The 22,658-nt window shown below is 47.7% G+C and overlaps 1 protein-coding gene across 2 annotated transcripts in view; it reads right to left on the minus strand.

Annotated features, from left to right (window-relative positions):
• Nucleotides 1-1,762: 1,762 nt before the first annotated feature.
• Syn3 (synapsin III) overlaps nt 1,763-22,658 on the minus strand; it is a 438,182-nt gene continuing 417,286 nt past the window's right edge. For both annotated transcript variants that reach the window (XM_021173742.3, XM_029482726.2), the window contains exons 9-14: nt 19,630-19,704; nt 15,466-15,568; nt 11,485-11,619; nt 10,667-10,754; nt 4,250-4,541; nt 1,763-2,594 (exon numbers count right to left, since the gene is read on the minus strand). In XM_021173742.3, the coding sequence (XP_021029401.1) occupies nt 2,462-2,594; nt 4,250-4,541; nt 10,667-10,754; nt 11,485-11,619; nt 15,466-15,568; nt 19,630-19,704 (826 nt within the window). In that variant the 3' untranslated portion in view covers nt 1,763-2,461. The remainder of the gene's footprint in view (nt 2,595-4,249; nt 4,542-10,666; nt 10,755-11,484; nt 11,620-15,465; nt 15,569-19,629; nt 19,705-22,658) is intronic.

Consider the following 22,658-nt stretch of genomic DNA (forward strand, 5'->3'; position numbering starts at 1 on the left):
GAGCTCACTTCACAGACTCTCTTTTGTTATTTCAAATCTTACTTCCCACACCACACTCCTTCCTTCTGTCTCCCCTCACATTCTTCAGAGGCTCTAGAGAAAGGTGCAAGAGCTAAGAGCAGAGGAGGGAGGGAGGGGCAGGAGGAAGAAGCAGCGTTCTGCGGACTCACAGACTGATCTTTTTTCTCCTTTGGTTGACCTACCTAAAGCATGGCTTGGGGGGTGCTGGCCTCAAGACTTCTTCCCTTACCAGGGAGCAGATGTGTCTAGGAGAATGCACTGACAGTTGTGCCATGTGTCTCACCACGTGCTGGGTCATCCCCATTAGCCTCCAGAAGCATTCCGGAAGCCTTTGCAGCCTCATCCTGCGACAGGAGAGCAGTTGAGTAAAATGAGGGAGATGTGGGCACTCTGGGTGTGGCCATGCCTGGGGACTGTCTTCCTCACACTGAATTTCTGGAGGTTAGCAATAAAACAGGCCGGGCTTTCTTGGTACTGGGAGGGCCTCTACACCTTCACACCACAGCCTATTTACTGTTGATTCTGGTCAATTTCAATTAGGCCTAAGTCCTGTATGTCCAGCTCCAAATGATGGCCTCAGCGGTCACTGGACCTACATGATCTTACATCACAGCTGCAACTTACCACTCCAAACCAAGGATATGGAAAGGGAGGCCAAGGAGGGCTTCTGAAATAATTCCAGTACGCTTGCTCTCAACACTGACTTGATCAAGAGGGAGAGGGAAGAGGTAAGGAGAAAGAGGATGACCTTGAGGGCTAACCGGATCTCTAGCAGCCAATGGCAAAGCTACCACTTTTTATACTGAGCTGATCCCTGCTGGAAACCAGCTGAAAGGTGCATTCTGCAGAAATACAGGGGTCTAAGTGATCCAAGGCAGGACAGGGTCTCTACCCTTTGTTTCTGCCACTCATGTCTGGGCTGGGAGGACCCAAAAGTGATGGATTGCTTGCTGGGTGTGGTGGTTCATAAATGTAATTTCAGCACTTGGGAGGCTGATAAAGCAGGAGAATCGCTGAGTCTGAGACTTGTGTGGGCTACATAATACATTCTATGCCAGCCTGAGTTGCTGAGTGAGATTGTTTCAAGAAAACAAAGTCCCCAGAAATCATAGCGATGGCCTCTATGCTCCTGGAGACCCAAGGAGGCTTCAGATGATCACCAGGCCATATGCAGAACTGAAGCATAAGCAGATGCTTCTTCAGTTAACAACTCTTTCCTCCCTCAGACAGTGCAGCGAGGGCACGCCTCAGGAGGCCACAGGGGCTGTATAGAGAGAGGACATGGCTCTGTTCTGATGTTCTGGGTCTGTCTGGGGACCAGGAGGCGGCTTCTGGCACCTACAATGTTTCTAGCACCAGGTGCTTGGTGATGTGGTCCTGGGAGGCCATCTGGTACAGGGGAAAGACCACTAAAAAGGGAATCAGGACCACTTTGCCTAGCTCTGCAGCAAACCATCGTAGTCATTGTGGCTACGCCGAAAACAAGGTTAGAGTGGAACTTTTTCTGGAAGAAATTCCAAAAGGCTTCAGTAGCTCCTAAAGAAAACCACACACCCTGTTTTTAAAGGATCTCCCACAATAAATTGAGTGACCTACTAACTCCTCTTTCAGAGCAGATAGGGTGTTGAACCATCACTGTGTCTTCTGATCCTGTGACAGGGAGCCATTCACTTTCTCTGGGTTCCCATCTAGCCTTAAGGATGAAAAAGAACAGATTCTGTGTGAGGTCACACAGGCACAATCCTCCTGTGTCCCTCTCCCCTGGGAACACAAGCTCTCTCTTCTGGATTCCTGCTGTTGGCTCTGTGGGGTTTCCTCTGTCCTGGTCTGAAAGGTTCCACTTGTTGCATAGGATCTAGCTTCTTTCTATTGACATCAAGGTCACCATGAGGGCCAGCTGTGATGGGGGCCTTTGCCAGCCTACTCCCAGCAAGGATGGCATTAGTTAGCTTCAGGTGAGTAGTGGGCTCCCAGGCTGGGCTTCCCTATTTCTGTTTGCAAAACCACCATTAAAGAGTATTGCCTCTTGTGTTGCTGAGGACCGACTACAATGTATGCATTTGATGAAGGTGAGTCAAGGCCTAGAAGGGGGCCTCTGCCCAAAGGCAAGCAACATACTAATAAGACTGCAAAAACAAGCCACACAGACATCTCACTTGGTACCGGCGGCAGGGGAGCAGGCATATGGTAGATGTAGTGATGCCTTGTCTGTCTAGAGGGCTCGTATTGAGGAACCTAGGGGCTCTCAAGGCTACCGTTCAGTCAGACAGCATTGGAATGTCATGGTCAAGGAGGGGGGAATGGATGTAGATCGTCAGTTTCTGCGTCTCTAGGAAGCATATTTCTGTTAGGAATCAAGGCTGAGAAGGAGGGAACCAGAGAAAGGCTCCAGTGATTGAGTCTTCTTGCCTGCCTGCCTGTCTTCCAGCCTGGATAGGGGCTAGTCAGAGAAGAGACTGGCGAAGGACTTCCTCAGGTTGCGGATTGTCTCAGCCTTGGCCTCATCTTCACTTGGGGTCCCTCGATGGGAGGTATCTGATGTGCTGAGGCTGTTAGTCAGGGACTGAGATTTGCTGAAACAGAAAGCAAAAAGGTTGAGATGGTCAAGGCTGGAGCTCCCAAGGGAATGAGTCTGGGGCTGGCCCTGAAGCCTGCTGGCTGAGCACGGGGTCACTAAAAGATGGTGAGACCAGAAGTCAGGCATTACAGTGTGTGCATGATGCTAGCCTAGATCGTGCATAGTATTGTCCTTCTTCTTAGGTACAGAAATTGGGGTTCCTAGAGACAAGTATTTGGCTTAGATAGGCCTTCTAGCAAGAAGCAGGGAGCATGCACTGCTTATAAGCTTCCCTCCATCCCAGGTTGCTCTGTGTTCTGTGGGGCATGTCAGCCACAGCTGGATAGACCAGACTCCAGTTTTCCCCTCAGATTTCCCAGAATTAGCTGAGAAGTCAGGCAGTTCCTGTTCTAGAGCCCTTGTCTCAGTTGAGGGTCCGTGGCAGTCCAGATCAGAGGTGTCCCTGAGCATGTCTGTGGAGAAGTGCCTGGCTTGTTGATAGATGCAGGAGGCTCCAGCCTCTGTAAGCAGCATCATTCACTGGACAGGTGGTTTTTGGGCTGTGTGAGAAAGCTAGCTAAGCATGGGTCAGTGAGCACGTTTGCAAATAGCATTCTTCCATAGTTACTATGTCAAGTACCTGGTCAAGTTTCTTTCCTGATTTCTCTCAATATGAACTGTGACCTGGAAGCCAAAACAGATCTTCTCCTCCCTATGTCTTTTAGAAAATTGTTTTTAAAAGCTTTTATTTATATTTTATGTGTATGTGTAGTTTGCATGCATGGATCTGTATGCATCACATGCATGTAGTACTCATGGAAGCCAGGAGAGGGTGTCACATCTTGTGGAAATGGAGTTAGAGATAGTTGTTAGCCACCATGTGGGTGCTGGGAACTGAACTATGGTCCTCTGGAAGAGTGCTTTTTTTTTTTTTTTAAATTAATTTGTTTATATTCCAAAGGCTGCTCCTACTCCTGGGCCCTCTTTCACCGAGTCCCTTCCTCCATCCCTCTCCCCTTCTCCTCTGAGAGGGTGACTCCCTCCCCCCTGCCCCCAATATCAAGTCTCTGCCAGATTAGGCACATCCTCTTCCACTGAGGCCAGACAGGGCAGCCATGAAGCCTGAGCTGACTGACTGCTATGTATGTGTGGGGGGAGTGGGGAGGGGAGGTGGCAAGGGACTCATCCCAGCCTGTGTTTGTTCTTTGGTTGATGGCTTAGATACTGAGAGTTCCCAGGAGTCCAGGTCTGCTGACTCTGTTAGTCTTCCTGTGGTGTTTGCATCTACTTCTGGGCTTTCGGTCCTTCCCCAGCTTGGAAGAGTGCTCTTACCCCCCTCTCACCCCGAGCTATCTGTCCCTCCAGACCCTCTAAAAAGTGTTTTTCGCTGAAATGTTTTATCACAGCAACAGAAAGGAAATTAGGGCAGCCAGAAAACTGTTTTTCTTCAGCTGCATAAATTTGAGTTTGTTTGTTACACAGCAAGTGATGACTGATCCAGGGATCATGAGGATATATGACCTAATCTGTACTCTCAAATTGCTGGTCCACCCTGAAGGTCGGTCCACTTCCCACTGTATGAATCCTAGGCAAGGCCTTGTTGGGCCCCCGAGTCAGCTCATCTTTGGGCGCATTCCAACTCTATACCCATTAAGACTCTCAAATACTTACTTGAGGTGGGGGTGAGGTGATGCTGATTTTTGGGGCTCCTCACCCTGCTGGGAGGTGCTGCGTCCCTGCACAGGAGGCCGGTTATGTGAACTGAGGCTGACACTTGGCTTGGAGGCCTGGTTTGGAGAACTGCCACCAGATGCCCGGGATAGCTGTGGAGAGCCTGGTGACCTTTGCTGCTGTGGAGATCCTGACTGGGGACTCACAGGCTGCTGGCCTTGCGGGGAGAGTCGCTGTTGGGATGGACTCCTAGATCTGGGAGGCTGAGGAGACTGAGCCTGACGAGGGCCCCCTACAAGATGAAGAAAGAGTTAAATTTCAAGTTGCTTGGTGTGACTGTGCACTTAATACATGTTTATATAAACATGTTGTTTATAACTAAAAACAAGATAGATGCCAGATCTCAGGGAAGGTGGCTAAGGAACATCAGGAAACATCTAGATGGCTGGGGACATAGTTCAGTTGGTAGAGTACTTGTCTAGTAAGCACAAAGCCCTATTAATGATTCTCAGCATGGTTAGGCATGGTGGGGCATGCCAGTAATCCCAGTATTCAGAAGGCAGAGGCAAGAAGGTCAGGAGTTCAAAGTCTTCATTGATGACGTAGAGAATTCAAGGCCAGCCTGGGCAACATAAGACCATGTGTCAAAACAAAAGCAGCCACAAGAAAGCATTTAGATAATGGAGTCTGGAATGGTTGTCACATGGTGTGACAGGGTACCTTTAACTGACCTGTGGACAGTATATGCCAAGTATACACCACTAAACAGAGAAAAGGCAGCTTATAAGATAGCACGTGTTTGTTTTTCATTTTAGCATTAATGTACAAAGTCATGTAACAGAGAAACCCTGGGAAGTTGCACATTTGACAAGCAGGCCTCACGCTCGAGTGTTTGGATGGATTCACAGGGCCATTGGGTCAGGATAGGGATTGAGATGGTGTTATAGATAGAAACATGTTTCTTTACAAATTCGGATACCTTAACCCTCCATGTGACTGTAACGAGGTCATAGGTAAAGATTTGATGTAATAGGGATGAAGTCCTATTGCAAAAAGTGAGAGGTAATCAATCAGGAAGGTGTATGGAGTCAAGCACAGTAACTCATAGTAACTTGTAACCCCAGCACTTAGGAAGCTGAGGCAGGAGGACTGTGGAAAGCTGGAGGCTAGCCTTGGCTAGACAATGAGCTTCAGTCCAGTCTGTGTTTAGAGCGAGACACTATCTCAAATACCAAGACTTAATTCCCACTTGGTGTAAGACCTAGTACTCATTCTCTTCCTAAGAAATAAACACAAGAAAAAAGGAATGGATTCTTGTCTCTGTGGAAATGCAAAAGGGGAGAGCACATCTGTGCTTTCTAGAGAGGCTAAAAACTGACCAGGAGTAGGGGTGGGAGACTGAAGATAAAATCCAGATGTTTAAGTAAAAGGTTTATGAGTTTTGTATGTTGACTACATTTTTGTTGTCTCAACTCAGTGCAGGTCAAACAAAACATCTGCTTTCTCCTTTCATCTAAAATCTGTGTCCTGGTTCAATAACTCATTAACTATTACCACTGGGATCCATCAAGAGATACTTTGTCTATTTCTTACAGCTTTTGGCAAAGCAAGCAACTTAGTATTTTTTATTTGATCTATCTTTCTATCTTTCTATGTATGTATGTATGTATGTATGTATGTATGTATGTATCTACACACACACACACACACACACATGATTTTTCCTAAGCACGGAATTAATTGATCCTAAAAAGATGAAGTTTATTAAAAGGAAACTTCATCCTCACTGAGTTTGAAAGTAAGTTCAAAACAAGTTCATAATGTGCCTTGTTATTTATAGAAACTGGTGAAAATGTTTTAAAATTAGCCTTGTTATTTTTGGTCTGAATGTTAATTCACTGAGTGTTTCCTTTAATTACTTTAATTGGTTTTAAATTGATTATTTTTCAACTCACTCACATAGAGTTTAGCCACATGTTCCTTAAAATAATCTCTCTTTATCAAGTATGCTTTTCCTCTGGGCCAGAGAGAAGCTCAGAACACACTAGCTCTCTGTCTTTTAAAGGGCTGCCATTCAAAAGTGGTTTTAAAAAATTCTGGCCAGAGAGGGGAAGAAGGGGGCAGGACTAGGGGCTCAGTGGGCAGTGAATACAGAGTTTGGTACTATTTGTTTTTTGTTTTTTGTTTTTTGTTTTTTTTTCGAGACAGAGTTTCTCTGTGTAGCCCTGGCTGTCCTGGAACTCACTCTGTAGACCAGGCTGGCCTCGAACTCAGAAATCCGCCTGCCTCTGCCTCCCAAGTGCTGGGATTAAAGGTGTGTGCCACCACGCCCGACTTTGGTACTATTTGTAAGTCTGGTATTGTCAGGTTGGAGGGGAGGAGGGCTACATGTGTCAGAAGGGTTGCTAGTGACAACCATGAAGAACAATCTATTAGTCTATTAGAATTGTTTACAAGACAGCAGGTATTAATAGTAAGAGCCTTGTAGCTGTCATTAATCGTGACTTACTAGTGAGAGCTGAAGTCCTCCAGATCCACCTCTGTGCTGGATCCCTTTCTAATGGCCGCCATCGTTATCTTATACTTGGAAGCGGTTATTTCTTTCCTTGCCACTGAGGAACTTGAGCTTTGACAGGGGCGTTATCACTTAGCTAAACCTGAAAGGTGGTGAGACCAAAACTGGACTGAACGCATCTACTCCTCCAGAACGTGACTGTTCACTATACAGGGTTTGCTTTAGTTTGTGTCTAAAAGGCCCCCAAAACTCTATGTGTGAGGGGCTTCATCCAGGTTTGTGTCACTCTGGGGATAAAGTAGAAGGGCCAGGGCTTAATGGAAGGTAGGTCACTGAGCACATGACCTTGAAAGGGGGATGGGGGCCTAAGCCTTGTCTCTCTGTTTCCACAAGTAAACTGTCTTCTTCTATGACATGTTTCCACTGCTGTGAGTACTGTGTCATCACTGGCCCCAAACAAAGGGTCATGTGATTCAACCTCTGAAACAGGAGCCCAAACAAAGCTCTTCTTTTTAAGTTGGTTTTGAGTATTTTGTTACGAGGGGAAGCTGACCTCATGGTAGACTCCTGCAATCTCCCTTTGTGAAATTCTTCCTGCTTTCCCTGGGGCGGATGGTGGGCATAGCATAGAAAGGGAAAGTGGGTGGGCAAGCCCTGTGTGGGGCTAGCAGGTTTCTGTCCACACAATTACTGCTGCTGTTCTTTATTGTAAAGGGATCTGAGTTATTCAAACTGTGAAGACTTGTCACTAGAGAGAATAAAATACATTTTTGGAAGAAAGACTCTGAAATAACTGGGGAGGCTAACTCTGGCCTCCAGAATGAACACAGTTTTGGGTATGTTATTTATTATATGCCAACCCTCTGCCCCCTGTTCCTTGTCCCTGTGTGTGTGTGTGTGTGCTCGTGCACATAGCTGTATGGGTACAAACTTGCCTATGGAGGTTAGAGGTCAAAATTTTTCTTTTTTAAGACTGAGACTCTCCAAGTAGGTTAGTTGACAAACTAGCTTCAAAGATTCCCCCAGTCTCCACCTCTCCAGCTCTAGGATTACAAGCACAGTGCCACACCAAGGTGGTTTGTTTGTTTGTTTCATTTGGTTTTGAAATGTAAGATCAAAGCTGTCTCCTCAGCCTTCTACTCACCCTTTTGAGACAGAATCTCACACTGTAGCCCAGGCTGGCCTGCCATTGCACTCACTGGTAGCCCAGGCTAAATCCGCAGCAGTCCTCCTACCTCAGCTTCTTTGATGCTGGGATTACAGGTGTGACTCATCATGCCTTGTTTGTTATATTCAGAGAAGAGTATTTGATCACAGGTATTGAGAATTAAAGTGCCACCTAATTGGTATTTTAGGCCACGGTTAAATATAATTTTGATTACTGGGTATATATTTAGAGTATACAGGGTGGGAGGCAGTCAATTTTAAAGGCATTTATATGAGAAAGGAAGTTAATCGGGAGGGTTATACTAAATAAATAAAGTAACGGGGAAAAGAAGGAAAATGTTGTAAGCTATTTCATCACACTATGAACCCCAAGATTGTGCTGTTTACTGGAAAAACCTGTTTCTAGTTGTGGTGTGGTTTAGCCTTAGAGAACACCTTTAATTCCTCTGGCTGGTATACAGACAGTTCCTTAATATATACCTTTAATCCCAAACATGAGGGTAAAGTTAGTTTCTAGAAGGAAGCACCCAGGTTTGAAAGTGAAGTCTAATTGAGTAGCAGACAAAGTGATGAATCAGAGAAAGATTTGACAGAACAGGATATGCCAACTCTCACAAGGAAAGAGAGGCTACCTAAGGAAGAGCAGGGAAAGAGAGAGAAGGGAAGGGGCATCACCCTAGTTCTGTCATCACCTTGTTCTCTCTTCAACCTCTCTTTGTAAAAGAGAGAACAAGGTGATGACGGAACTAGCCAGAGAGTGAAAAGAAACCAGAAGATTAGAACATATTGCCAAAGTTAGTATGAAGCCAAGCAGAGCAATTCAGGAGAAGGCAAGAAAAGCCAGATTGAATCAGTCAGCTTGGAGAGGAGTTTGAACCAGATAGCTGAGTTGAATTAGCCAGCCAGAAATCAGAAAGAACTAGAAAGGGTGAATATATTCATCAGCAAGTCCCAGATGCTGAAAAACATTCTAGGCCTAGATTGTACAGAGGCTAGAAGCTTCCAGGACTAGGCGGCCTAGGTTAGCAGACAGAGGCAGTAGGCCTCTGAGACAACGTTGCTTTTACAGGAAGGAGAGAGAGAAGGCTGAAAGGGATGAAGGGAGGGAGGGAAAGAAGAGGGAACTGTGTTTCCTAGAGCTGTGGAAGAGGAAGCCATCTGTCACTTTAATAGAAGTGACTAGAAAGTTCAGGACAGAATGGAGACACCTTCTGTCAAGACCACAGGAGATCATCTGCCTTGGCATCCCCATGCCAAGCTGTTCTGAAGCCCCAGCTGGCTCAGAGCAGCGGAGCTGAGCACCCTCCTCTGCTGCAAGAGACATGCTTGTAGGTATTCCTCTTGAGCCCTTGCATGGGAGACCCTTCCTCCAGGAGGTCTTTAGCTATTCTTCTGACATGCCCTCCCACCCCCGGCCTCTTGTGGTCCTTCCTGTATCCACCTGCTAACAAGCAGCGGCTCTTTTGGAGTTGTGCAGGGATGGTTTTGAGGAATAATGTCAGCAGCTGAGGATAGGTTTTGAGTTTCTTTTATCTTTCTCACTCTAGCTGCTTGGCTCACAAATGTATACTCAGGCACCACTAGTGGCTAGAAATAACATTTCCCAGAAGGCTTAAAGGTCCAGGCTTGTAAACCAGCCATCCTCTCATTGTGCCTTCCTGGGCAAAGCTTCAACTTCCTACTGGGGAAAAGGGAAACAGGAACGCTTCCTCTACAGAACAGTAGGGAGGATGAATTCCAGTGTAGAAGGGAGTGGCCCCAGCACAGGGGCCGACAGGTTAAATACTTAGCCAATCCTTCTGTTCTCTCTTTCCAACTCCTTCCCTGACCTCAGGAGGACAGCATCCCTCCTAGGGTCCTCATCATGCAGATGGAGGGAGTATGCACAGTAAGGATAAAGCGCCAGGATGGATTGTCTAGACCAGCAGTTCTCATGGATCATGGCCTCATGCGTGTGTGGTCAACCCTTTTACAGGGATTGCCTAAGACCACTGGAAAACACAGATCTTTACATTACACTTCGTAACAGTAGCAAAATTAGTTATGAAATAGCAACAAACATAATTTTGTGGTTTAGAGTTAGCACAACACGAGGAACTGTATTAAAGGGTTGCAGCATCAGGAAGGTAGAGAACCATTGTCTCCAGCAATGCACTTTTATTAATTTAATTATTATTTAGTTGCTCTGTGTAGGTACACACCCTTGGATGTACACGTGGAGGTCAGAGGACACTGAGTGTCTTTCTCTATTGCTTCCTACCTTACTCTAGCCCAGTGGTTCTCAACCTTCCTGATGCTGTGACCCCTTAATCTAGTTCCTCACATTTCAGTGACCACCTTGCTACTTTATAACTGTAATTCTGCTACTATTATGATTCACAACGTATATGTCTGATATGCAGGATATCTGATATGCAACCATAAAGGGGTCATGACCCACAGGTTGAGAAACACTGTTTTGGACAGCATCTCTTATTGAGCCTGAAGCTCACCATTTGAGCTAGACTAACCCATTAGCCAGTTCCCAAGAACTGCCTGTTTCTCCCTTCCTCCAGTGCTGTAGCTATAGGCATGTTTGCCTATGCCTAGCTTGTTACTTACGTGATGGGGATTTGAACTCATGTCCTCATGCTTGCACAAAAGGAGTTCTTCTCACTGAGACCCCTCACAGTCCTCTGCACTGCATTTCAATGTCATCAGTAACAGTGTCTCTCTGTGGCTGACCTGTGGCTTACCTTGTGGAGATGGCCTTGGCTGAGGCTGTCCTAGTAGAGGTCCTAGCTGGCCTTGCCCTGGAGATTTTGCAGGTTTAATCTGTGGACCCTAGAGCAAGAGAAGAGAAAGGATGCCAGTGGCTACAGTATTTCTGGTGGGAGGCTAAGCCTTATATAAGCCTTAAAAGAAAATTACCGATGTAAAATCCACGATGCACAATTCTATAGTGTAGCTCATGATAGATTTTTAGAATAGATTTTTAAGATGCTGCAAATGCCCCCTGGCTCCAAACAGCCCCTTGAGTTTAACTACTTTCCCTCCTGTCTATGAAGAGATGAGTTTCTGTGGGATAAGGAGGGGCTGGGGTTGGGGGAAAGATTTGAAACTTGCTTTTCCAGAAGGCTAGCAAGCTGGTAAACTTTTGAAGAGTGGTCCGGTAGTCCCTGCTAGGGCCTGTGCGGTGTGTGTGTGTGTGTGTGTGTGTGTGTGTGTCTGTGAGATTGCTGGTTTGGGGGGTGGGTGGAGAAGCCTGAGACACAATAGTTTCTATTGACCTGTGCACAGAGGACATAGGGCATCTGTGTAAATGTATTCTTGCACACACCTCCGCTCAGGTCCAACATGGGAACACAGAGATGAATGTTGCTAACAATCTGTCTAAAGGCTGATGGGACAGGAATTTTCTTCCTACTGGATATGAGGGGAGAGGGCCCCTGCAAGGCCCTTCCTGCCTCTGTCCCCACCCCATTCTACGTGATGCCAGCCTGGGGTTATCTTCTTTGAATCCTAGGGGCTTTCATTCCAGAGCCACTATTCTTTGTTCTCAAGAGAACCTTACCCAAGGTCTCAGGGGTGAGGGCACTGTGGCCCCTGGCACCAGGAGTTGGCTCATCTTGGAGACAACAAGGTCAGCCATTAACTGCTTGTCTTCTTCCACGTGTTCTCCGATCAGGGGCATTGAACTGTCCATGACCTAGTGGCAAGGGAGCAAAGGAGGCTGAAGGACCCTGAAGAAGGCTTCAGATTCCAGGAATGTTGACACTGGGCTCAAGACAGAATGACCACTAGATGGCAATGTCCTCCATGCAAAGTGCCCAGCTGGGTCCTTCCTGCTGTCTGGGCTCTCTCCCTGGATTCAGTTCAACTCAGCCTCCACACACTGGAGTCCAGCAACGTGACCGGGGGCCAGGAAGCACGTGTTGACCTTTTCTGTACTTTTCTTTGGGGCGTCGGTCTCCACCCCCTCATTTCCCAACCCCTCATTTCCCACTCCACCGTCCTCCCAGGGCTGGGGCTGGCCCTCTCTCTTCTGGCCCAAGGTTAAAGATGTCCTCAGAACTGGGAACTAGTGGGGGCTCAGTTATAACAACAACTAAAAATTTGACACAGGCTGGAAGTGACCCAGGGTTAACAGAGAAGACAAAAGAGGAAAGACATTTGTCTTGGGGCTCCCAGCAGGACACAGGCCTAAAGTGAAATTCTCCTTGGAAATCAGCTGTCCTTAAGGAAGAAGGGGTGGCATTATGGGAGGTCATGTTGACCCAGTCTACTTTTGGAGTAGAAGGGGAAACTGAGGCTCAGAGATGTGAGCTAATGTGCCAGATGATCACTAGGTATCAGCAGCTGATGGTCTTAAGGGAACATAAAGTGTTGATATACCTGTGACAAGGCTGTGTTCACCACCTCTTTCCTCTACTGTTGGAATCCAGTCTTCCCCTGTCTGTCACCCGATTCACCCTGACAAACCCTCTCTGCCCCTTGCTCAACTCTGGGGTCATTGGATATTCTCACTGCCAGACCCTGTACCCAGGTCTCTCTGCCCACCCCTCTCCTGGCTAACTCCTTATCCATCATGAAACACCTAGTCTGCCCTTCCTCCAGAAACCCTTCAGGACCCAGGAGCCCCTCTGTACCCATGTCTTTGCTGAGCTCGCTCAACTATCCCATTGGGGAGCTTTGTCCCAGAATTATCATTGGCCATCTGTACCCACAGAGTCAGGGTGGCCTGTGTCCTGAGGCAGGTCGGGGGAGATTCTTGCAGTAAAGCTCTGTTCACCATGGGAGGGCTTGACAGTACAGTGTCACCGAGCACTGGTGATATATGGGGTACTATTCTAAGAACCAGGTATAGATGACGTCAGCACTATCTTCAGGTATCACTTTGCTGGGCTGGAGATGTGACTACAGCACTCACCTTGCATGCTAGGGGCTTCCACCCCTAGCACCCATGACTCCAACATTCAGGAGGTGGAGACAGGGGGCATCTGAGGTTCAAGGTTTTCCTACATATTGAATTTGAGGGTAGCCTGGGCTACATGGGACCCTATCTCAGAGTGAGTCTTCGAGGATTTTTACGGTCTCCATCAGTGGTGAGGAGACAGAGAGTTCTATAGCAGCAGGGACCTCCTAAGCAAGCACTGGGCAGCTCTGATGTCACATGAGGCAGCCAGGGTTCCAGGCCTGTGTTCTGCTGTGAACTTGCTTGGGGGAAGTCTCTTGTCTTTTCCGGGTCTGTCTTCTGTCAACTGTAAACTAAGGGTTCAGGCGACTGCTAAGACTCTCCTGACTGTGACTTTCAGGGGATTTTGAGTACAAGCACCTGGAGTGCCTCAGAAATTGAAAAGCAAACTAGGGTGTGGGTATGGATTCCAGAAGGGCCTGTAAACTGTCCCTAAATGGAGCTCTCTGGGGTCACGGGCAGTCTCCAGCAGCAGTTACAAAGGTGCTTAAGTCTGTCCCCAATGCTCCCAGGCGCCCAGCACCCTGCCTGTCCCTCTTTCCTTTAACCTTACCCATTGTTTTCTGCCCCGGATCGGATCGTTGTCTACATTCTCTGCGGAGAAATGGAAAATGGCGGCTACAAAGAACCTGAAGTCAAGAATTGGAATCCCCAACAGTGGACACAGACAAAAGGACGTGGATACTCACTCTCCCCAGGGAAACATTTTCTTCTAGTGAGCAAGGTCATTCCCTGGGCCAGATCAGAGAGGACGAGGTCCCGGGTGTTTCCCCTGAGCACCCTCACAAATGTGTCACAAGTACTGCGGAGACAATATTTTTGGATCTCTGCTGTCTTGCCCCCCTTACTGGGAAAGATACATTTTAGATTCCCAGGAACAAACTCCCTCTCTTCTTGACCCCACCCCAAACTCCAAAGGAAAACAATTCTCTAATGTTTCTGAGGAAAAAAAAAAAAGCCAAACAAACCAAAAAACAAATCTGAAAGCCATCTTTCTTTGTTTGTTTGTTTGAGGTTTTCTGGAACATTTGTGAAAAGTTGTTTTCTTGTGTTTAGAAGACCCAAACTGGCTTGTTTGTTTGTTTGTTTGTTTTTTAAATGTGAAGCATCTTTCATTCCTACCCTTGTTCAGTGTCCAGAGCTGGGGCAGATGGGTATGGATGGCTTTTTGTGCAAGTGGAGAGATCTCAGAGACCAGAGCTCACAGCTCTCTCTCATACTCTGTGTTTGTGTGTGTGTGTGTGTTTGCTCATGCATACATGCCCAAACCAGATTCATGTCTAATGTCCTAGTGAGGAAAGGCAATGCTGGGTGGTTTGACAGGTGCTGCTGATGTCCCAGGTGAAGTGGTCTTCTATTTACCTCTGTTTTGGTAACGATCAGAGGGACCGTGGTCCCTGACTTGAGCAGAGGATGGGGTCCTACACAGAGATGCCACTCATCTGGTGGGAGCATTCAACTCTCCTCCTGGTGACTTAACTAGTGAGAATGTTTGTTGTCCCGGGCTCCTGGCCTCTGCTGCCAACGGAACCCCTCCCTGACCTGGTGGTAACCCATTCAGTTACCTGGTGCTGTTTGCCTGTGGGTTCCTAGGCAGCGGGGCAGGCACAGGGATTGGTTGACTGGCTGGCTGCTTGTGGTCATCCGAACCATGTGCCTCTCATTAGTTGCCCACACTCGTGGAGAGGCAGCTGCAGGGGAGGGGTGACCACAGGGCTCCCCTCACGTGTGTTCGCCTGGTGTCACCTCATTCCTCCCTTATGGGCTGAGGAGCTAGCCTCATGGAAGGAGAGAGCTGAAAGGCCCACGTGTGATTGCGGAGCTAGGTAGCTGGGATTAGAGGGGAGCCCCCCCGAGGCCACAGGGGTGTTTCAGGTTAAAGTTGTGGAAGTGTTGGAGGCTGGGAACTGGGGAAGAAAGGAGGAGCTCCGAGGGGGGTAGGGAGGGGTCATAGAGGGAAGAGGATACTATGGGATGGAGAGATGTATAGGCTGCAGAAGGGTCTTGAGAGTGGTCCTGGGTCCCGTTTCCCATCTGTGAACATCTCTTACAATTCTGTTTCTGGTAGTTGCATCTGCTGCCCCCTCCCCCACCCCCACACTGCAGCCACACTCTGTACAATGGTGTCCATTTGCTCAATGATGCCCTGTCGCCTTCCCTTGCAGCCTGTCAATTCTGATTCTCCTGGGTTCAAGATTGCCTCTTAGAATTACCCAGTGCCTGGTCCAAAGGATTCCCTGGAGCCCATGGTTTTTATTTGAAGGAATGCAAGAGTGGAACCCTTGCACGGTGGTAAGGGGAATACATTTACTTCGTGTGCTTGAACAACGAGAACACTGGCACAGCATATTGTGGACTCTTGGCCTGACAAGCTGTGAAAAATCTGTGCCCTGAGTTTTGAACTTTGAGCTCAGAGTACTGAACAGGAAGGCTCCCCACTTTTGCTACAGTTGAGGTGGGTGCATGAAGCATGAGGGACTGTCTCACTATGCCCTGAGCTACAGGTAGGCTGGCCAGGAGCCAGAACATGGCTGCCCTGCTGGGATGGTCCAGGCTGGACCCTCCTGCTTCATTCCTCACCTCGATGATATAATCTCTGCCGTCCTTGCTGTGGACAGCCTTGACAGCACAGATGTCTAGGCCGCCGAACATTTCTGAGCAGCTGTCCACCCACAGCCTGTACCTGCAAAGACAGGACTGATGGTGAGCATGGGGTAAGATGCAAGGACAGAGGTCAGAGGGAGACAGCAGAGGAGTGAAGGCAGACAGAGGAGGGGATGCCACTCAAGAGAAGAAACAAGGGAGAAAGAGAGCAAGGATGGAGGAGAGACAGAATGAGTACTGCCCCAGGACCTTGGCTCTGCTGCTATAATAGGAAGCTTGCCTTGCCCCCACCCAGAGCCATCCAGACACCCAGACACGCCTGCAGCCCTTTTCCCTTGGGAAAGCTGCTGGAAGGGTTCTAAAGATCCCTCCCAGCTGCCCTCCTTGCTCAAAGCCCCAGCCAGACAAGAGCTTGTAGGAGGACAAAGGGCCTCATTCTCCCGGAGCCTGGGGAGGGTAAGGGGGTGGGCAGGGGAGCTCCTTCAGACAGCTCCTGACTTGCCTAGGGGCCTGGCCCTCTGGACCAATGGCCTTTATTCCTGTTCCAGTGATTGACAGCTGCAGGGCCAGTTTGCTTTGCTGGGGACAGATCTGGGCTATGAACTTTGACCCCACAACAAGGGGTTGGTTGTATCTGGGGAGATCTTCTGGGCTTGCACTTGGCTTCCGCTTGTGGAGTGGATTCGGGAGTCACAGGGAACTTTGTGTCAGTGTTCCTGCTTCTCTCCCCACTCTCTAGGGTCACACGGAACACTCCAGCTCCCACATCTATCTGTGTGTCTGAGCCGTCTGACCTGGAATGAGGAGAGAGCGTGGCTGGAGATTTCTAAGAACCCATTCTTTGATCTTTTTCACCACTGAGACCTAGAGAGAGGGTCTCTCTAAAAAGGGAAGCAAAATGATCTTGTTCATCTAGACCTCCCATAACTGGAACCGAGTCTAGTTCCCTCATCTAATCAGAGCCCGGAGCATGCTAGCAAGAGCAGGATGAAGGTCCCACATCCACTGGACTCCAACTCCAAATATGTGCCATTCTGTGCCTGGCAGGCTAACTAAGCTCACCATATATTGATCAGGGAGGGAGAGCTGAATTCATTTTTTCAGATGGAGAGGCTGAGGCTTGGAGACAGTCATAAATAGCAGATTGGCTTCCAGTCCCAGATCCTGTCTGTGACCAGGTTGTAAGCAAAACTCTCTCTCCTCTCTCTCTCTCTCTTTCTCTCTCTCCAACTTGTGTTTGTTTTTACTTGGCACAGAGGAGCCAGTAAGTGTGTATGCTTACTCACGAACATACCTGTAAACATGTTGGGAAGGAGCACATGTGTGCATGCATGAGTATCGGGATCCAAAGCCAACCTTGGGTGTCATTCCTCTGGAGCCTTCCATCTTGGTTTTTTTTTTTTTTTTTTCTTTTTTGAGACAAGGTCTCTCACTCAATGTGAGACTGCCTGGCTAGCCAACAACCCCCAGAATCCTCCTGTCTCTGTCTCCCCTGTGCTGGGGTCACAGCTGCCAGCTGCCATACCTGCTTGGCTTTTTTATGTGGGATCTGGGACTCAAACTCATGCCCTTATGTTTATATGGCAAACACCTTGTGGCCTGACCTGTGACTTGGATGCTTACTGTTGTTTCCTTCATGATTTTGGGGGAGCCTCTCCCTCCAGATGCCTCAGTTTCTTTTATTTGATTCTTGTGCTTGGGACGTACAAGGATAATGATGCCCATGTACAAATAAATGGCCAGCGTCGTTACTGGGTGGCTGCTACCTATTCTTAGTTCATCCTACAACTCATGGAACACAATGTGCTCCAGGAGCACAATGCCTGAGACACACTTGTGAGTCAAAGTCCTTCCTGGAGAGATAGAAGCAGTCTAGACTTAGGACTGGAGGCAACTAGATTCCAGAGGCTGTTTTCAAATGATGAACATCTAGGTCGTCTGTGTGTATCACCCCATGGGCAGAAATCCCAGGGGCCAGGAAAGACAGGAAAGGTTTCCTTCAACTAGGCAGACTAGCACTGATCAAACGGTGTGAAAATCGCTCAGGAGTCAGGCTCCCCAACAAGCAGGGAGCCAGGGAGGGGCTGGTCCTGATCAAGGGTCTGCAGTGACTTTGGGACGGTAGGAACTGGACTAGGTAGGTCTGTCCAGGCCATGAACACAGCTCTAGACTACACGAGGGACAGTGTATGCTAGGCTGAGCAGACCCTGTCCTGTGAAGGTTCCTTTTGGAACCATCCATGTGGCTTGAGACTGAGCTGAACCACAGGATGGTGGCAACCTGGAGGTCTCCATGGTGATCTTCTGAAGCAATGGAGAAGGTAAGACTTACAGTCCGGGACAGTCAAAAAGAGGGCACTGGCTAACCATGAAGGTCTCCTGGGGGAACAAGTGCCAGGCACACTTCCATAAGACTTAACTGGTACAAGGGAGTTCCAAGAGGGTGCTGTAGCCCCTACCTAGGCTTGCTGAGAAGGGCCTATATCCACCTTGGCAGGCCCATGTCACAGGGTTTAGTCTTTCAGATGACATGCAGACTTGTCTACTGCTATCTTCATTTTCCAGTTGAAGAAGTTTTGAATTGCCTGTAAACTTATCTAGAAGGGTTGGGGCACTCACCTTGGTTCATCTGGCTTCCTAAGCTTACAGCCTCTGAACTGGCAGTTCTACAGGGGCTGGGTTGATGTCTCTTTTCACCACCACTGCTTCTCCAAGCCCAGTTCTAAAACTGTAGCCCACAGTGAGTGCGTATGACATAGTCACAGAGATGAAACCAAAGCTAGCTCCTTCAGGTTCCCACGCATTCTTTAGGATGGAATTCTGGTGCCCCGTCCTTCGGAAATCCTTCCCTGGTCTCTCTTTCCCTAAGTTTCTCTGAGTACCCTGTCTCCTTGTTCCTGTCTCTTATGCTATCCTCACATTACTGTTTTGGGCTACAATTGTCTCCTCTCTTAGAGAAGAAGGGAAAGATGGCTGTTATTAATGTAGGAGGGGCAATTAATTTCCCTCCTCCTAAAGACTTCTTGAGAAATAGCATTATATCCCTTCTGGAGATTCAAAGGTAGCCACCACTCCAACCTCCAGAGTAGAAACTTGACATAGATTTAGACAAATGCAGCCATGTGGCCTTCTCAGCTAGTGACTGTCTTAGGGATGATCACGTGACCCAAAGCCTGGCTAATCAGCCAATAAGGTTCCATCCCAGGCTTTGGATGAAAGGCAGGGAAAGGTGCCTCTTTTCTGTTGGACTTGACAGTGAGGCTTTAAGCCTGGCGATGCTATGAACCTCTGTTGGAGGAAGTATGATCCAACATGGCCATGAAAGAAATGATTTCAATAGATAGGGGTGGGGATGGAGTCCTACATCCCTCCTGAACACATACCTCATCATCAAAAGCTAGTAAGTCCCAAAGCACAAACTAACATGCTGTGTTCTGATGCTTGTAGCTACGCCACAGTTCTTAGAGGAAATACTCAGTGCATTTTACCTTGGCCTCCTTACTGCTCAGCACACTGTGGCATGCAGTAGGTGCTCTGTGTTTACTGACCCTAGAGGTACCTTTATTACCTGCATGCAGGCAGTGTCCAGTGGGTTCCTAGGGAAGGTGTCTGTGACTGATGCGGAGAGCAGGTGCCCAGCCACTCCTCAACTGAGGAGGTCAAACATGGTAGTGCTTAAAGCAAGAAAGACCTATAGGTCCCCCAGCCACAGAGTACCTCAAAGGACTCACAATTTAAGGGGGATTAGTTTTTCCCTCTTTGTATGGTCTGAGGAACGCCGGTCTCCATTTTAATAATGTCATTTTAATCATTAATTGTTTTCTCCTAGATATCTGTAAACAATTAGGGACTGGTGAAGGTTCCCAATTTCTCTCACTGAGGCAGCAAGGCAGGAGCCAGAAGACTTGAAACCAAGACCTCAGTGTTCTACACTCACTTCTGGAACATGGGACAAACCACTTTATTTCTCTGAACTGTCACCATTTGTAAATGTAGTTTTGACAGGTACCCTGCCGTTGATGCTGACCAGATAGGAAAGCAAGCTGGGAAGTGCTCAGTGGGTGGGGACACCGGGCAGAGATGGAAGTGCCATTCTCACCAGGTGCTGGTGCATCTTTCTGAGTGCCCTTTGTCTCTTACCTTTCTGTCATGGCCACCTGCTCCAGCATAGCAGAGCCTGTATTGGCCTTCCAGTTTCCAGAGATGGAGGTTCTCCTGGGTTAGAACAAACCACACGTCAAAGACATAGAGATCTCTATCACTAATCTACCTTCCTTCTTTGCTTTTGTGGTTAGGAGATGTTGTTTCAAATATGTGGCCCAAATTATGCATAGCATGTACTTTTATTATCAGTCATTTCCATTAGTGCTAACTGATTTATTTATTCATGGATACTATGTATTGTTTTCTAAACTTTTTTTTTGAAATTTAAAGATTAAATTGTATTTATTTGTGTCTTTTGTTTATTGTATTTTCTGTGTCTGAGTGTTTTGTTTGTATGCTGTGTGCCATGTGGATGCTGGGAACCAAAGCCTGGTCCTCTTCAAAAGCAATACAATTTCTGTAACTGCTGAGCCATCTCCCCAGCTGCTGAGCCATCTCCCCAGTCCCTAGGTTAAAATTTAAAAAGGCTGACACCTTGGATAAAATGACACAAACGTTGGTGCTGCAGTGTGGCCAAACCAGATTCCACAAGCCCCAGCTTGACCTTTATCATCTTACGGTGCCTTTGGGAGGTAAGGAAATCTTCATTCAGCAAGTAATGCCTGGGAAAGAGAAGTTAGGTCTCTGGGGTCATGCCCTTAAAGGGATCCTGGTACTTCTTGTCTCTTCTTGGTTTCCTGGCTACCATGACGTGAGCCGTTTCTATGAGAGTGTTACCATAGGAACAAGGACAAGAAACCATATAGGCTGAAACCTCTGAAACTGTGAACTGAAATAAACCTTTCTCCCTTTTAAGTTGGCTGGCTCAAGTACTTTGTTACAGTAATGGAAAAAGGACTAATATGCATGACCTCTTGTTTTTGAGGAGAACTAGGGCATTGTATCACCTTGTGATTCTGGAATTTGGAGAAGGTTTAAATGTGGGGAAATGGTCTGAGGGAGGAAGCGATTACTTTCCCATGGTGAAGAGTTGGAAGGCTTTGTGACCTCTGTCTGCCTTGTCACCCCCTCTCAATTCCATTTCTGGATTTCATTCTGCCTCAGTCATGGCTGTCTTCCTTCTTAGGGCTTGTCTGTGCATGGCTGGTGTCCTGATTTGAACCCTACACTCTCACTTTTGGCTCAGGCAGCTTTTGCTACCACCTTTGCCTTTCTAAGTCCTCATTTGAATGTGGCTTGTAGCACACCTTCCTGGACTTTCATAGACTGCTCTGCCCTGCTTCCCTCCCCTCCCTTACCCTACTTTCTCCTTCCCTCCCCTTGCCCTCCCTTCCCCTCTCCTCTCCTCTTTTCCCGTTCCCTTTCTCTCCCCTCCCCCCTCTCCTCTCCCCTCCTCTTTCTCCTATCCTTTCTTCTTCCCTCCTCTCCTCTCCCCTCCTCTCCTCTGCCTTCCCCTCCTCTCTCCTCCCCCCCCTTCTCCTCTATGTTCCTTTTCTCTCTTCTCTCTCCTCCCCAGTACTGTGCTCAGGAGTGCTCATCTAACCTGCTTGGTAGAGGAGAAGCCCTAAAAAATGGGGATCATATTTCACGCTATCCCTTGAGGACACTGTTCCAAGGGAACTCAGCATATAGTAGGTGCCCAATAGCTACTGACTGGGTGAGGGATGATATAAGCTGGGGAGAACCCAGGACACATTTGGACTCCTGTAAGCAGGCCCATAATTAAATGCTTTATTTTATAAGTGCCTTTGTCATGGTATCTCTTCACAGCAATAGAACAGTACCCAAGATACAGCTCATCACTGAGAAAAGCCAAGGCAGGAGCTCGAGCAGGGATCGGGGGAGCAGAGACTGATGATGCAGAGAGATCATGGGAAAGCTGTTTATTCATTTGCTTTCTAGTTCATGTTCAATTACTTTGTTAACATAGCCCAGGGCTACCTGCCCATAGATGGCACCATCTACATGAGGTTGGGTCCTTCTCCACCAATTAAGTAATCAAGAAAATGCCTCACGGACTTAATAGCATGGCTAATCTGATGGAGACAATTCCTCAACTGAGAGTCCTTCTTCTCAGGTGTGCCTAATGTTTGTGTCACAAAACTGTGACAACAGGGTTCATAGGCCCAGCCTTCATCCTGGATTTGGTTTAATCTAAGGGGATAAAGCTGACCCCTCCTTAGGCAGCTCACTTCCTGCCCTTACTAGCTTTGAGCCAGAGGACTGGTGAGGTAAATTAGCAATGGATATGAATTCCAGGGAAGCACATGAAATCCCAAAGTCACTGGCTGTGTGTGGCTCCAGGACATGTTCATTGAGCCGTGCCTTGGCTGTTCAATTACAGCATTTGGCATTGTGCATTAGAGGTGATAGAAGGCAAGAGCCGATGAACATGGAGCTTCTAGCATGTTCTAGTGATTTACCATGGGTAGCATCTCCCAGTCTTCAACTTCTTCCTTGGTAAAATGGGAATCATTGTAGACCAAGTGAGACCCTAGTGGGGTCCTGTATGAATGAGAGGAAATATTCCCATCAGCCTCTCAGCACAATTGGGCTGTACTGTTTGTTATTTTTAGTAAGAGGAGATGAGAAGGCATTGAAGAGCTAAAGCAGCAGGAACTCAAGCCAGACGGCTTTCCTTCCAAGAGGATGATGGCTGGGAGAGCTGGTACCTGAGGTCTGCATTAGCATCTGAGACATGTGTCCAAGGGCTTCCAAGCATCAGCTTGTATCAGCCCCACAGAGCCGAAGGAGATGGCACCAGTGTTATCCTCTCTTGATGGTAGATGCCCTCAAACTGTACCCCACAAACTCATCATACAGAGGTCATGGAGTCCATTATACATGGATGGAAGGACTCTTGTTTTTTACTTGAATGAGATGCAGCCAGTGGGATGTAGGGTAGTATGCAGATAGTGGTCAGAGCAGCTACCTGGACTATAATCGACTTTATTTATCTGGGCTGGTGTAAGAGAATCATGAACTGTGTGGTTTGTAAACAACAACTCATTTCTTGTAGTTCTGGAGGCTGGAAAGACTAAGCACAAGATGCTTAAAGATTCAGG

The sequence above is a fragment of the Mus caroli genome, unplaced genomic scaffold, assembly GCF_978045245.1.
Source record: "Mus caroli unplaced genomic scaffold, Mus_caroli_1 scaffold_9, whole genome shotgun sequence".
Classification (NCBI taxonomy): Eukaryota; Metazoa; Chordata; class Mammalia; order Rodentia; family Muridae; genus Mus; species Mus caroli.